This window comes from Vidua macroura, chromosome 7 (assembly GCF_024509145.1).
Source record: "Vidua macroura isolate BioBank_ID:100142 chromosome 7, ASM2450914v1, whole genome shotgun sequence".
NCBI classification, from domain to species: Eukaryota; Metazoa; Chordata; class Aves; order Passeriformes; family Viduidae; genus Vidua; species Vidua macroura.
In genome coordinates this window covers 34,122,717-34,136,165 of record NC_071577.1, presented here as the reverse complement: position 1 = coordinate 34,136,165, position 13,449 = coordinate 34,122,717, and the positions used below count along the sequence as shown (strand labels likewise).

At 38.7% G+C, this 13,449-nt stretch overlaps 1 protein-coding gene across 1 annotated transcript in view; it reads left to right on the top strand.

The window, feature by feature from the left end:
• TMEM163 (transmembrane protein 163) overlaps positions 1-13,449 on the top strand; it is an 87,515-nt gene that overhangs the window by 39,838 nt on the left and 34,228 nt on the right. Inside the window, exon 3 of the mRNA XM_053982923.1 lies at positions 13,391-13,434. Coding sequence (XP_053838898.1) covers positions 13,391-13,434 — 44 coding nt within the window. The remainder of the gene's footprint in view (positions 1-13,390; positions 13,435-13,449) is intronic.

Here is a 13,449-nt window from a genome sequence, read left to right as displayed (position 1 = left end):
ATTCTCTTTGCACGGGTGACAAAAAGTAACTTGTTCTTTCTTCCTTCCAAAAGTAAGCTGCTATTAACAAAATAATATAATCTACTTCTTTTGCATGTTGCAATAGTCTCTCCTCAGGGGTAGAGAGAAAATATTTGTTAGACTCTTCTATAACAAGGCCACAAAAATAACTAATTTGTGTGCTTGCACGCATTAACTTCAAATCATTTACATTCATTTTACACTGCTGATTTTTATGTTCTTGATTTTTCTCTGAAAGTGGCTGAATGAACTTGCTGCAGTGTCTTTTGTGCTGCTGCAAAGCAGACTTAGCATTGCCTTATGGCCCTGACCACCAGGCAGCTGGAAGGATGAGTAAGAGCAATGCAGGGAAAACAATACAATAACTTGTAAAGTGAGAAGGATGTCTCACCTGTGGGGGAGGCTGGGAGGTCATCAAGAGCAGTGGCTGAGCGCACATGGAGCTGTCAGTGAATGTGAAATACCAGTTTTGGCTGGGAAGGCTTGGCAGAAGGAGCGTGTCTCCCCCAGCAGGCAGCAGGGGAGGGAAATCCCGGCTGGGATCCATCGCCGGGGGCAGTGGGGTTTGTTTCATTTGGGGACCCAAGCTGGGGCTGCACGGGGCCACCAGGCCAAGGAGGTTTAAAGCCTCGCCTTGCAAGGAAGGAAAACACCAAGTTGGCACAGTAGGAATGGTGAGCAAGACATCTTTGCTCAATCTGCAGTGCTGCAGCAGTGTTACAATCTCAGGCATCACAAACCTCACCTCTTCTTCTGAATTAATCTCTGCTTCAAGGGTCAGGATTGGTGACCACAAATCCAGACCACTGGATTTTAAATATAAGTCCAGCATTCTGGTGTTAGTAATTTTAGGTTTCTTGCTTTTTTAAACCAGCAAGCATTTTCAACATAATTTAGAAATGAAATAAAAAAAACCCCAACCCAAACCCATCAGTACTGATATGTGGAGCCAGAGAGTGAGTAGATACTGGCTGATGTCTAAAAGGAGAGCAAATGAAGATCTAAGAATGATAAAAATGTGTGTGTGTTCCTGTCTGTGTGTGGGTTTTCTTGCTTTCATCTGAAAAAATATTTTAAAGAATATAGTATTGCCAAATTTTTAAAAAACTTTTGCTGTCTGATGATTGTAGAAAACATTTAAACTCATTTAAAGTTACATCCATTTTCAGAAGGCTAACTGCAGAAATCTTGAAACTGGATTTTCAGAGACTATGCTTATCATTTCAGAAAAATTAAGTCAGGATACTTCGGATGATTCCATGGATTGTTGGTGCTTAGTGTCTTCCACTGAAAAGTCATTAGGACTCCGAGTGAAGTGCATATCAACCCTGCTTTAAACATTCCCTGTATACTGATCCATAACATTTTCATCTTAGTTTTGTAGGCTGCATAACAGGAAAGAAAAGCAGAAGTCCTTTGTATGTTAAAAAAATAATGTATATGCTGCTTGAAATAACAGGCTTTATCCTGGGAATATGTTTGTAAGGCTTTCCAAGAGCTTGCTCCTTGGAGTTGTGCATGGAACAGAAAAAAATAATGGATGTAGTTTGAGTTTTATTGACATGATTATATGTTGTAAGTAGTGATGTACAACGTTGTAATATCCCTCTGTCTTATCATCACATTTTTTGTGATATTATCTGGACTGTTTTCTGTCCAAATAAATTAAGCTCATCTCATCAGGGAGGATTGCAAGTCTTCTGTTACTTTGATCAGAATTAGCAGAAGATGTGTCAAGCCAATTACTCTAAAATTGGGCAGATGCAGAGCAGTGTGGTATGTCAATCACTTAGGGGGTTTTCTTTTAGTTTTACAACTCTGGCTCTGTCAGGGAAGCTCTTCCCAGTCTTTGAATTGCTGGATATGATTTCCTATTGCTGCCTCTTGTCAAGACCGTGAAATTGGAAGAAAACTGCCACAGCTGTAAAATGTTGTGAGGCGTTTTATTTAGAATTACCACATTTAAAAGCTACTAACAGGGCTTGTTTAAACAAACACAGAACAAAGGAAATTTGCTAGTAAGGCTCATATTTAATTTTAATTTTTGTTTAATGACTTGGAGCTCACAGCTGATGTGATACATTGGGTTTGCTCTTGGGCTGTAGTGCAGAGCTATTTTATGTGTGTCTGTGGCATCCTTGCTGTCAGAGCATCCCCATGCTGCAGCACTGAAGCAGGATTGATGACAGGGTTCTTTATTGCAGCCCTTGGCAATAGATTGTTGAGATTAACACATTGTCTGAGCAAGAAATTTGTCTGAAGGGCCTTCAATTCCTCCCTACAGTTACATTCAACAGAGAACCAGCAGACAGTTGCTTCTCTCCCCAGAAGGCTCATTTATATTTCAGCTTAGAAAGATAAAAGATTGCACAGAGGATTTATTTTTTCTATTTTTCTTTTTGACTTTTGATCTGTTTAGCAGAATTGTTTGTGTTCAGAACTTGACTGTTTAATTAAATTTGTGCAAGAAGGGTGAATTTTCATTTCTTGGTGGTTTTTATTAATGGAGTATTAGGAATCCACTTCAAACTTGGAGATTTCCTGGAATTCCAGCAGCTGTATAAGAAGTAGAGCCAGCTTCTATCTTTTAATTGATGAGCTGAAATCACTCCATTTTACTTGAATTACCTGGACTATTTCACTGCTTTGTGCAAATAACATAATTTTCCCTATCCAAGGTGGAAATGTTAGCTTAATGTTATGTTGATCATGACCCATTATAAAATATAAGGAAATAAGTGATAAAATCTGCCAATTGGTCTAACTGAATGACAAAAAGCAACATTTCAGTTATCTCTTTATTTCAAGTTACCTGACCATAGAAATGAGTTCTTAGTGTAACAATCTAAGTGATAAACTGCCACAGATTATCTGACAATACAGTAAATGTAAATAAATATTGATAGGGCAGTACTGAGATTAAATTATGAATCAACTTGCTGATTCAGAGTGATCATTGTTGTTTTGGCATTCTGCAGGTTTCTTAGCAAAATGGACCAGTAAAATTTATTATAATTGTGATAGTTTTCCAATTTGCCCTCTGTTCCAAAATATCTGTTACTTTATTCCAATGTAATCCTTCCAGGTGTGAATTTTGGTGCTTTGTCAAATGTGCCTCATAAAGAAATTCGTGAACATACTGACCAGTAAAGGGGACAGCAAGTGATTTTGCATTTTTAAAACTGCAGATTCTTATAGTGTGGGAACACCTTTATGGGAGTTTTAGTAGTTTATGATGTTAAATGGCAGAAATTGAACTCTCACTTGTTAAAACTGAAGATCAACTAGAAGGATTTAATGGGGTATGGAACAGCTGTGAAGAAGAATGTGGCAGTGTCCTTAGCATGGTGTGCTGTGTGCTTAAGTTCTGAGAACAAGTCCTCAGGCTCCTACATTCTAAAATGGGCTGGAGAAGTCTGGTCAGATGTCCTTTCTCACAGTCAGTTGAGGTATCTAAATTTTTTCACATCAAAAAAGCAACTTTAAACTGGAATTCTGTTTAGACATGTATGTATAACCAGGTTTTAAAGTTTCCCCAGTAAGTCACTGAGTTGTCTGGGATGGTGCATTCCTAATCTCCCTTTATAAAAGGAAAATCTCTAAGATTGTGCTGTATTCTGGCAGCCTGCTTAACTGTACTTGGCAGCTTGTTTTGGCTCTGGAGCTGCTCACCAGCCTTCTAATTAAATAGGGGTGCCCTGATATGTGTCTTGTCTCTGAAATTGATAGGGATGATGAAAAGGGCTATGAAGGCACCTAATTATCTCTCAACAACCAATGCTTTTCAGTTTGGATCTTCCCTGGTTTTCATATTTCTGAGTTCATTTAAATGCTCAGAGAACAAACATTTAGTATGAGATGAAACTTCATGAGTGTGAATTTCCTCTGGCCTTGCGCTCACACACTTTGTTCCATTCTTGGCACGTTCAGGAGAGCCATGCATAGAGAAAGAAATAGAAATATATTTATATATAATATAAATCTCCAGCTTTGGTTTTGGTCAGGTGGGCATGGGCTCCAACGAGGAGCAGCCTTAAGTCTCTAAATCCCAAATGTAGATGTGAAGAGAATTTATTCTATTTCTGTTTATCTTCCTCAAAACAGCATTGCAAGACAACCACCTGTGAGTTAAGGGAGGAACCAGACAAGAATATCAAGGAAAATGCCAAGCAAATACCTTATTTTAGCTTCATAAAAAATGGAACACAGATAGGTGGTTATACTAGAAATGGTTTTAAAAAAGGTTTCAGCCTGCCTCTATGTTCTCAGATACTTGACTTTGAATGTAATTTTTAATAGCTCTTTCTTATAATTTTTTTGGGTGTATTCATTATTTGGTGTCCAGCTGACAGTTTTGTATGGACTCATTTTCCTCTGTTCCAAATTCAGAACTTTTCAAAGGGAGCTAAAATGAGGGATGCTTAAAATAGTCACCTTTGCATTCATGGCTTCACTGCATTTGTGTTCTAGAGGTTTCAGCAGGACAGAACCAAGCTTTAAAACCTATCAGTGGGGGTGCACAAGTCATATCAGTTTCGGTAATTATAATTACAGTATATTAATGCAAGTTAAGGGAAAATGCAAAATCATTTTCAAAATTAATATTCTTTTTCAGCACTTGATGCATTTCTGAAGACGTGCTGTATTTCTCTATAGAAAGAAAACTGCTTTGATTTTCAGAGGTCTGTTCAAATACTTTTAGTATAAAAATAGTCTCTCACAACTGTTGAGCTGTGGGAATGCCATAAAGCTCCTCCAGATTGTTTCTAATTGGGGTAATTTTCCTTGGGTAAAGTTTGCAGTTCAGAAAGTGAAGGCTTTGACAATGTTGAATATAAAAGGCAGGTCATAGCAGGACACGCTTTATTGAAATAGATAAGATATTGATGGTGCCTGCTGTCACTCCTTGCAGAATTACTCCATCTTTTTGTAGGATGGAGTAAAGGGTAAAAGGATTTTCCCTGTGTGTAACCCCCTGGGCTGTGGAAGTACTTGCACCCTGTTTTCGAGACAGAATCCTAGGAAATGTGGAAGGGTTGGCAGTAGGGTGTGAGGGACTGTGCCCCACCTGGATCTGCCTGCCTTTTCACACAGTTACACCCTCTCTTCTTCAGAGTCCAGTCCTTCTGGATTATTAAATTATTCTGAATCCCTGATCTTCAAATATCTCCTCTGGTCCCTGATCCAATTCTGGTTCCTTTCTTCTGAAATAGGAAGACTTTTTTTTAATTTTTATGTAATTGTTAATATAGTTACATGTCTGTAATGACCTCAAAACCCGTAACTTCCTCCCCACACACACTGAAAGGAAAAGTAAAAATCCATAAAATAGGATAGATTCTAATTAATTTGGCAAACTTTTCATGGTAAGTACAAACTCTTGCAATGCACTTCTTCAAATGATGAGCTGCTTAAATTTTTCCTGAAATTCTAGGGGAAATAAAAGAACTTTGATAAAAAAAGATTGTATATTTACATGCAATTTCAGTGGAAATCTTGCTGTTTGACAAATTTCTGTTTGTTCATAAGTTGAAAATTCATCTATATTGTGTCATGGATTGTAGCTACTAAAAAAGAGTTCTTACAGTTAATGTGGAAAAGTGAGAATTTAGCCAGTGCCTTTGTGGACTGATTTTAAATGCTTACCATGACTAAAATGTGTTTGTTTTCTCTACATTTAAAGGCTGCTGGGAAGAGTCGTACTGGAGTAAACTTAAACCATAGATAGAGTCTTTTTTTCTTATTTAAGAAGTGTATTGAAGCTGCAGGATAGTTATAATTATTCTAGAAATATAGATATACTTCTAGAATGTGATATAAGGCAAAGCTAACTAAATCCTCTCTTGATCTACGTCCTCCCTGTTGCACTTCTCTCAGCCAGTTTATGTGGAGCAGAGGTTAGATTGCAGTGTGATTCCAGGTATTTGAAACTGGCTTGTGTCTGTCTGGCTGCTGCTCTTAATTGTTTTTATTTTTTTTTTAACAGCAGCGCTGATTTGTTTTAATGCTCTTGATTTCTAAAACACCCCAACTTGCTCACAGTCCAGTTTGAAATAGTAGCATGAAAATAGAGGGCAAAAATAAATAAAAAATACCCTGAATCTGGAGCTTTGGCAGTTGGACATTTCTGATAGATTTTTTTCTAGTCTAAATCTGGCGGACTTCAAATTGAGCACCTTTTTAAAATGAAACCAGTAGGCTTCTTTACAGACAAATAACCCTGTCAGGGGCAGGGGATGCAGTTCTCACTGATTATGCTCTTTCTTGGAAGTGTGCTGTGCTTCTAAATAAAAGTTATTAACAATATTTTTTTCTTACAGACCCCAATACACAGTCAGTAGCACAGCCAATTATATTCACACATTTATTGTTGGCTGTGCTGCAGTTACTCTGAATCCTTGCATATAAATTCTATGTTAATACATCTGAGCTTTTGTACAATATCTGTCTTTAATTATCTTTTTGAAAGGATCTCTTCATCTTTCTAATGTGACCACAGGACAGGAACTTACCAGAACCTGAGAATAATGGCAGTGTTTCATCTCTTTGATTAACAATTCAAAACCTTCAGTGATTGGTAAAAATGTTTAATCTGTGTCCTAGCTGTTACAGGTTTGAAGATGCATTTATAAAACATGAAGTTGGCTGAATCCCTGTGAAGATTCCAGAAACCCTTTAGGTCAGATAAGTGTCTTCACCTCAGTGTCCCGGCTTATTCTGTTAATTTTGTTTTAAATCGACTGGTCAGACTCCCAAAACCAGGTTATTTTCTTTTGTGCTGAGTAGAACCTCAATGCTTCTTTTGCCTCCAGTCAGTGAAACAAAAATTGGGAGAAATTTTGTGTTTGGAGAGTCTCCCAAGTCATTAAATCTATATAACCCTTGTCTGAAATCAGCAAGTTACAAATCTTGGCCAGAGGGCTTTAGAAACAGCTGTTGAGTGTTTCTGATATCACCCAACATTTGTGGTAAATTGTGGCTTTTTTAGCCAAGGTGCCACTCCTTGTCCCAGTCAAAGAGCTTCCTTTGGTTTTGGAAGCTCACTCCAGGTTTGAAATTACAAAGCTTGTGGATTGTAGGCATAAGCTGCAAAATCCTCCCTGGTAAATGTTCAGTTACAAGCATTTGCAACATTCTAGGCCATTTCAGTTGTTATATTTGGAGTTGGGGCATCAATAATACATGGTTTCATTAAAAGACAATGTGCTTTAATGTCATTGCAGTGAGTTATTTTGGGCATTTCAAGTGACCCCATTTGAAATACAACAGATGAAAGTATGCACCTGTATAGTCAGTTGCAGAGAGTTTGCACCACGTATCTATCCTTTTTTTTTTTTTTTTTTTTTTTTTTTTTTTTTTTTTTTTTTATAGACCTAAAAGTTTCATTATTTCTATTCTGAAATGCCAACATATGCATTTAGCATCCTGATAAAGCTCAACTGGAGCTGTAACATATGGGCCCTCCTTTAGCTCCGGCCCCCTGGAAAGCCAAAACGAAACAAAAAAACCAAGTCCTCCTTTGCTCTGATTTATTTGTGTTCTCTTTTTTTTTGAGATGATCTTGTTTGAAAACAGAAGGTTGGCACCTGAGAGAGGAAGCACAGGCGTGTGTGAAGCAGTGGGATGCCAGACAGGAGGGATCCTGCTCTCTCCTGTGCTCTGCAGAGCACTTGCACATGCTGGAATATTGCTCCTGAGCAGCTCTGGAAATTGCTGCCATCTCTGCCTGATGGGAGTTGCTTGATTTCTGGCTTTACAAACAGCTTTCCCTAAAGAAATGGTTCCTGGTGTTCATCTCTAGCAATGCTGGGAAAGAGTGCCACAGAAAATGGACAGCTCTGCTATAGCTGGCTGACCATTTATTAGTGCTCTACTCACTGAAGGGTGGCAGGGAAAGCTTGCTGTAGATAGAAGATATTTCAGCAGCTGTTAAAAGATATCCCAGACATTATTTTTTTTTTTCTTTTTCTGAAATCAGGGACAGATTTACTGTCAATGTCTGTGTGTCTCTGTCATTCAGGGCCTTTCTACCAGGCTTCTTTATATCACTGCTATGCTCAGTTTGCTGTGTATTGCAGCTGGGTCACTGTGTTCTCCACAAGGGTAATGTTTTCATCATTTGGAAAGTTATCCCTTGTTTTCTGTAGGATTATTTCACAGTTCAGGATTGGGAGTCCTGTGGGTTTGCCCAGTCTGGCCCATTTGTGGGACATGGCAGGGGAGGTCTGGCTGCTCTTTTGGTGGCAAAAGGGGAGGTGGAAACAAATCAAACAGAAGTGAATCTACAGCCTAAGTGAGGTTTAGTTCTGGACTGTTTTGTCATTCTTGGTTCTTTGTTACTATTGCTGAGCACCTTGGTATAATGGACAATCAGTTTCAAATGGAAACAAAAAACATGTAAGCAAAGGGAGTTAGGGGAGAACTGGCATTTCTTTTCAAGAACCACAAAAACAGGTGTTAAAAACTTCTACAATTGAAACATTGAAAAATGAACCACTTAATATAGAAAATACTGAAATCAGCAATAGTAATAGTAATAAATAATGTTAAAAAATCTGCTAACGTGTGAGCAAACTGGAAAGAACTGTTTCGATTAAACTCAAGGGAAAACCTTTGAACAAAGTCCCGAAACTTTCTTCTTCTCTAATAATAATGAGGAATACATTCAACTTATATATGCTGTTGTATCTCACTGCAGAAAATGAAGTTATGGAAGTTTGTAGCTGCTAAAGATTTGACCATTGCCCAACAAAAAAGCAAAATAATTAATTGCATAATAGACAAGGAAAGACAATTATTCCTGGAAGGTTTTACTACTACCAATAGCAAAATTTCTTGCCTTACTGAATCTGCAAAGATTTTTTTCAGGATACCTTGAGGATTTTTTCTGGTTTCTTGGTCTGAGAGTGATGCCCCAGGCAGTGGTAGAGCTGAAGAGTTGATGTCTGGCTCTAGAGCCTTGTTCACTCAGTTCCCAGAGCTGAACTTCCCCAAGGACTGAAATCTCCCAGGCCTCTCCTGCAGTTCATCCACGGCGTTGCTGTGGCACCTTACAGGCAGGTGGAAAAATGAACCCTCTTTGGGACTTCTCTACAATTGATCATGAATTCTAATGAGATGAAGATCCAGGTTTGTTGTGCATGAAGTTTAGGCTTCACTTGGTAGATATATCACAGTGTAATGGTACTGAGCAGAAACGAGGGCCTTTAAATGCTGCAATATAAACTGAGAAAATGAGCCAAAGGCTTTGTACAGATAAAGTTTTTACACTTTTGCCAATTACTTTGGGATGGAAAAATGGATCTAGAAGGGTGACACTGATGGATAGCTCTGGATCTACCCATGAGGATAAGGTATCTGGCAGACTTGTGTCTGAGACACTGAATGTGTGGCAGCCATTTGTAGATGCTGGTTGCAGAAATTTAATGCATGTGCATAAACATACTTAAATTTTGCTCTACTAGAATTTTGGGGAAGGGAGAAGGCATCTGAGGCACCTGTTGATTTGGGTCAGTAGCATTTTTAACAAGTATTAACATTATCAGACATGTCTGTTCTTTGCCTTCAGTTGTTGTGAGGGATTTTTAGAAAACAACTGCTTGCTTGTTTTTCTCTGTTTGGAAGGGATTTATTTTTAAATATTTGTTGTAACATTAGTTTTAGATGTTTTACCAACACTAGGCAATGAAAACAGACTGCATTTCAGTCTCACTTCTGATTCAGCAGAACTTCCAGTTCCTCTTGCTCGTGACTGTATGACCTGCAAGATCTGCATTGTAATATACAGAGACATAAACCCACCACTTTCAGCAGTGTTCACATCGCCTGACTGATTTCTGCCAAGTGCAGGTCATGTGCTTTTGAAGCCTTGGTATTTTATGTGCTGACATCCAAGCGTGTCTTTCAGAAAGTCTAATTTCAAAGCAAACATGATGGAGTGATTGTCCCATCTAGAGGAGCTGCCTAAAAATAATTTTTCCCTTTCTGAGTAGGTAAGAAGAGATTTTTATGACAGATGGAGGAGCAGTTTTTATGTACCATCTCTCATTTGTAGTCAGACTCATCCCAAAATATTTTTTTTGAAAAACCTGGAGTCAGAGTTAATTTTCTCTCCTATTTCTCATCTCCTAACTTTGTACAAAAAGGTGCCAGGGAGCCCTCCCAACACAGGTGAGGAAATGAGAATCCCAGGGTAACTGCAGGGTCCTCACCCTGGAACAAATTTGTGCTGGATTAAACCTGCCAAAGGCTGGTGGCAGACTAGATGTCTGGAAAGTTAAATTGGAACTACTCTGCAGAGTTAAGGCCCTAGGTACATGATTTCTCTCTGAGGCACATGAAATGAATAAAACCCTTGTTTTGTAGAAAGTGTGGGAAATAGGCTATTAAAAAAAAAAAAGTATTTGGAATCACTTTGAAAGGGGTGAAGGAATTCCAGCAAAACCTGACCTACAGGCCAGCAGACTTCACAAATTGATATTGCTGTGCAGGTGGAGACGGAGGTAGATTTGTTGCTTACTGTGCTGGCTCTATTTTTAGCTTCTGACTGCTTGCAAGTTCTGTTTACAAATGTCAGGAAAATGCATTAGGATTATCTGCTTTATTGTAGAGGTAATAAAACGTTGTCCAATTTAGCCAATAGAACAGCTAAAAGCAGGCTCCCACTGTCATGGCAGTGCAGCTGCTAAATGTGGCCTCACAGGGGTTTTATGCTCCTGCTCTGTTCTTTCCTCATTTCTTGTTTCCCACCGTTGTTGTGGCTCAGTATGGAGATTAGGAATCTCTGGGGGATTTTATTCCCATCTGGGAGTAGCTGAAAATGCACTTTGGGAAGAGGGAAGGTGAGGGACCAGCAGAAGCTCCGTGGCCCATCCCTGCAGTGCCCTCCTGGAGCCCAGCAGCAGCACTGGAGGCATAAGGACCACAAGTATTCCTCTGCCCAGGGCTCTCAGATGCTTGGCTGCTAAGAAATAACCTGCACAAGAGTCCTTTCAGCTCCAGTGTCTGGAGGGGGAACCAGTTGTTTTTAGTGGATGTGGCTGGTCTGGTGCAGCCTGTGTTGGCTGATACCCTGTAATCCAATATTAGAGCTGCTTGCACTGCCACAGAGCCTGGATTCATGGACAGACATCCTGTTTAAGCTGGGATGACTTACTGGGGGGCTTTATGACTGTACTTGCCAGCTAGAAGTATTAATATGCTTAAGTCAGGGCTGAAGTTGCTTTAACATTGTTATTTGACTCTGAAAGGAAAAGAAATGTGTTGTTTATTCCATTAGAAAACCAGTGTGTAAATAAATAATAGAGAAATACATCTTTCCAGTGCTTAAAAGGTCTTTAATACCTTTGTTATGGCCTTCTACCACTAAAAGTTAGAGTTGTAGGATGCCAGTACTAGTCATATTCACTAATTAGCAAAAAGGTTTGAGCAGAGTTATGACACTGTTAATTAATACTTGTTTTTCATTGCTGTTTTAGATGGCTCAGGACAAACAGATTGTGTGTTACTGCTGTGATAGAATACATAAAATAAAAATAGTTCTCATGCAGAATTCCCTGTGCTTTAAATATACCAAATATGTCCCTTCAAGGATCCTTAAGGTGTGGAACTGCTATCTGTATGCAGTTCATCACCAGAGAAATTACATATTCATTTTTAAAGGAACCATACAATTAGTTTCAAGTCTGGATCTGAGTTGGGAAAGAAACTGGTAATTTAGTAAAAACTGAGGAGTTAATTCCACTAGAGGGGTAAGCTAGAAATAGGAGTAAATGTGTTGCTTTGAACTTATGGAAGCAGCAATGACAGGAACATTGCAAGTTGCTATGTACCTGTGAATCTTCATAATTTTGTTTGCAACTTCTGCTGATTTTGAAACTATACGCCTCTAAGGAGGCAGACAATGAAAATTTGATAGGCAATATATTATTATGCAGTGAAGTGTTGAAATTTGCAGATCACTGGTAAGTCTGACCAAGAAATATAGCTTCTTTTTTTACCTAGGGAATGAAATGTGGGAAATTATGGTTTAAAATGAGAGGGAAATGTAAATCTACACTGTTTCAATACTCTTCATCTTGGAGAAAATTGGAGTCTGGAGAGGAACCTTGATGACTTTTCTTTGTGTTTTGGCCAAATGTGATGATAAAGTCCAAATATTTGTGACATCTGGCTTGCTCATGACCACACCTAAGTCTTAGATCCATAACAAAAGTTTTTTTTTCCCCAAGAATTTAATTTCTGTTTATCCAGATAAGTGCCACAGAACTGCAGCTTGCTGTTACTGAAAAGAACAGTCAAATCATAGTGTCTCTGTTCTGCCAACCTGCTCTAATGAACACTGAGAATGATATATTATGTTTGTCAGCCTGAGATTGACAAAGTCATTGATGAGTTTGGGTTTTTTGGTTTATTTGGCTTTTTTCCCTACAAAAATAAGTTCTTATTAAGTTAGCTGATACCAGTTCATACAAAAGTAATCAAATCAATCCTTTTAGGCTTTATTTCAAGCCTTCTTAATACTGGAGCTGGAGTTCTGTGAGTTTATTCAGGGAGCAGAGGTTCAGGTGGCCCTTCACAAAACACAGCAAGAAGGATGGAGCGCTCAGTGCCTGAGAGCTTGGCTGGGGTTGCTGTGACCCTGAGAGCTGCATTTGGTGAAGTCCTGTCTCCAGGAGACTCTTCTTCCTGCCTACTTGAAGTATTTGTTCTGGCACAGGCCTTCCTAGAATTGGAAACTGAGGTGATGAAATTAGGATGTGAGGAGTAAAATTTTTTAAATTGTAGTTTTTTTCCTAGGTGTTAGCACATTTTCAGTCTTGGTTATTTTTTAGAAGGTACTATGTGGTCAAAACCAGGGCTGCTCAAAACTTTTCCTACTGATATTTTTGTGTTGGAAGCCACTGAAATGATGGGATCTGAAGCATTTCTTGGGGCTGTGTGAGTTACCCTGGGGCTTTTTGCCAAAGAAGTCTCAATGGGCCTGTGTGGTTTTCTGTCATCCACTTCAGGTGGCCTGAAACTCCTGGCTGGAGCAAGGAGCACTTTGAGATATGTGAAGTTTTCTGAGAGTTTGATATTGTAGTTTCAAAATGTTTTTGTTCAAATTTAAAACACAGCTTGTTTCATGAGCAGACTTTTTGAATGCTGTTCAATCTCCCCAGTTACAGTTTTGGAAGAAATCTCTTCAGCGTTCTGACCATTTCCTCTGGCACAAGGTCTTTTGTAGACATTTTTAAGTGTTCTAGTGGGAATTGGATGAAGGTAAATCCATGTGTTAAAACTGGTTTTGTAGCTCTTGAACAACAGAAAAAGAAAAAAATGCAAAGAAAATTTAAAGTGATTCTAAATAATATTTTCTTTCCTTCAGCTGTCTCCGTAATGAGATACAGTGCATCATCCTTTGGATTTGCTGTAAGTAGAGATACA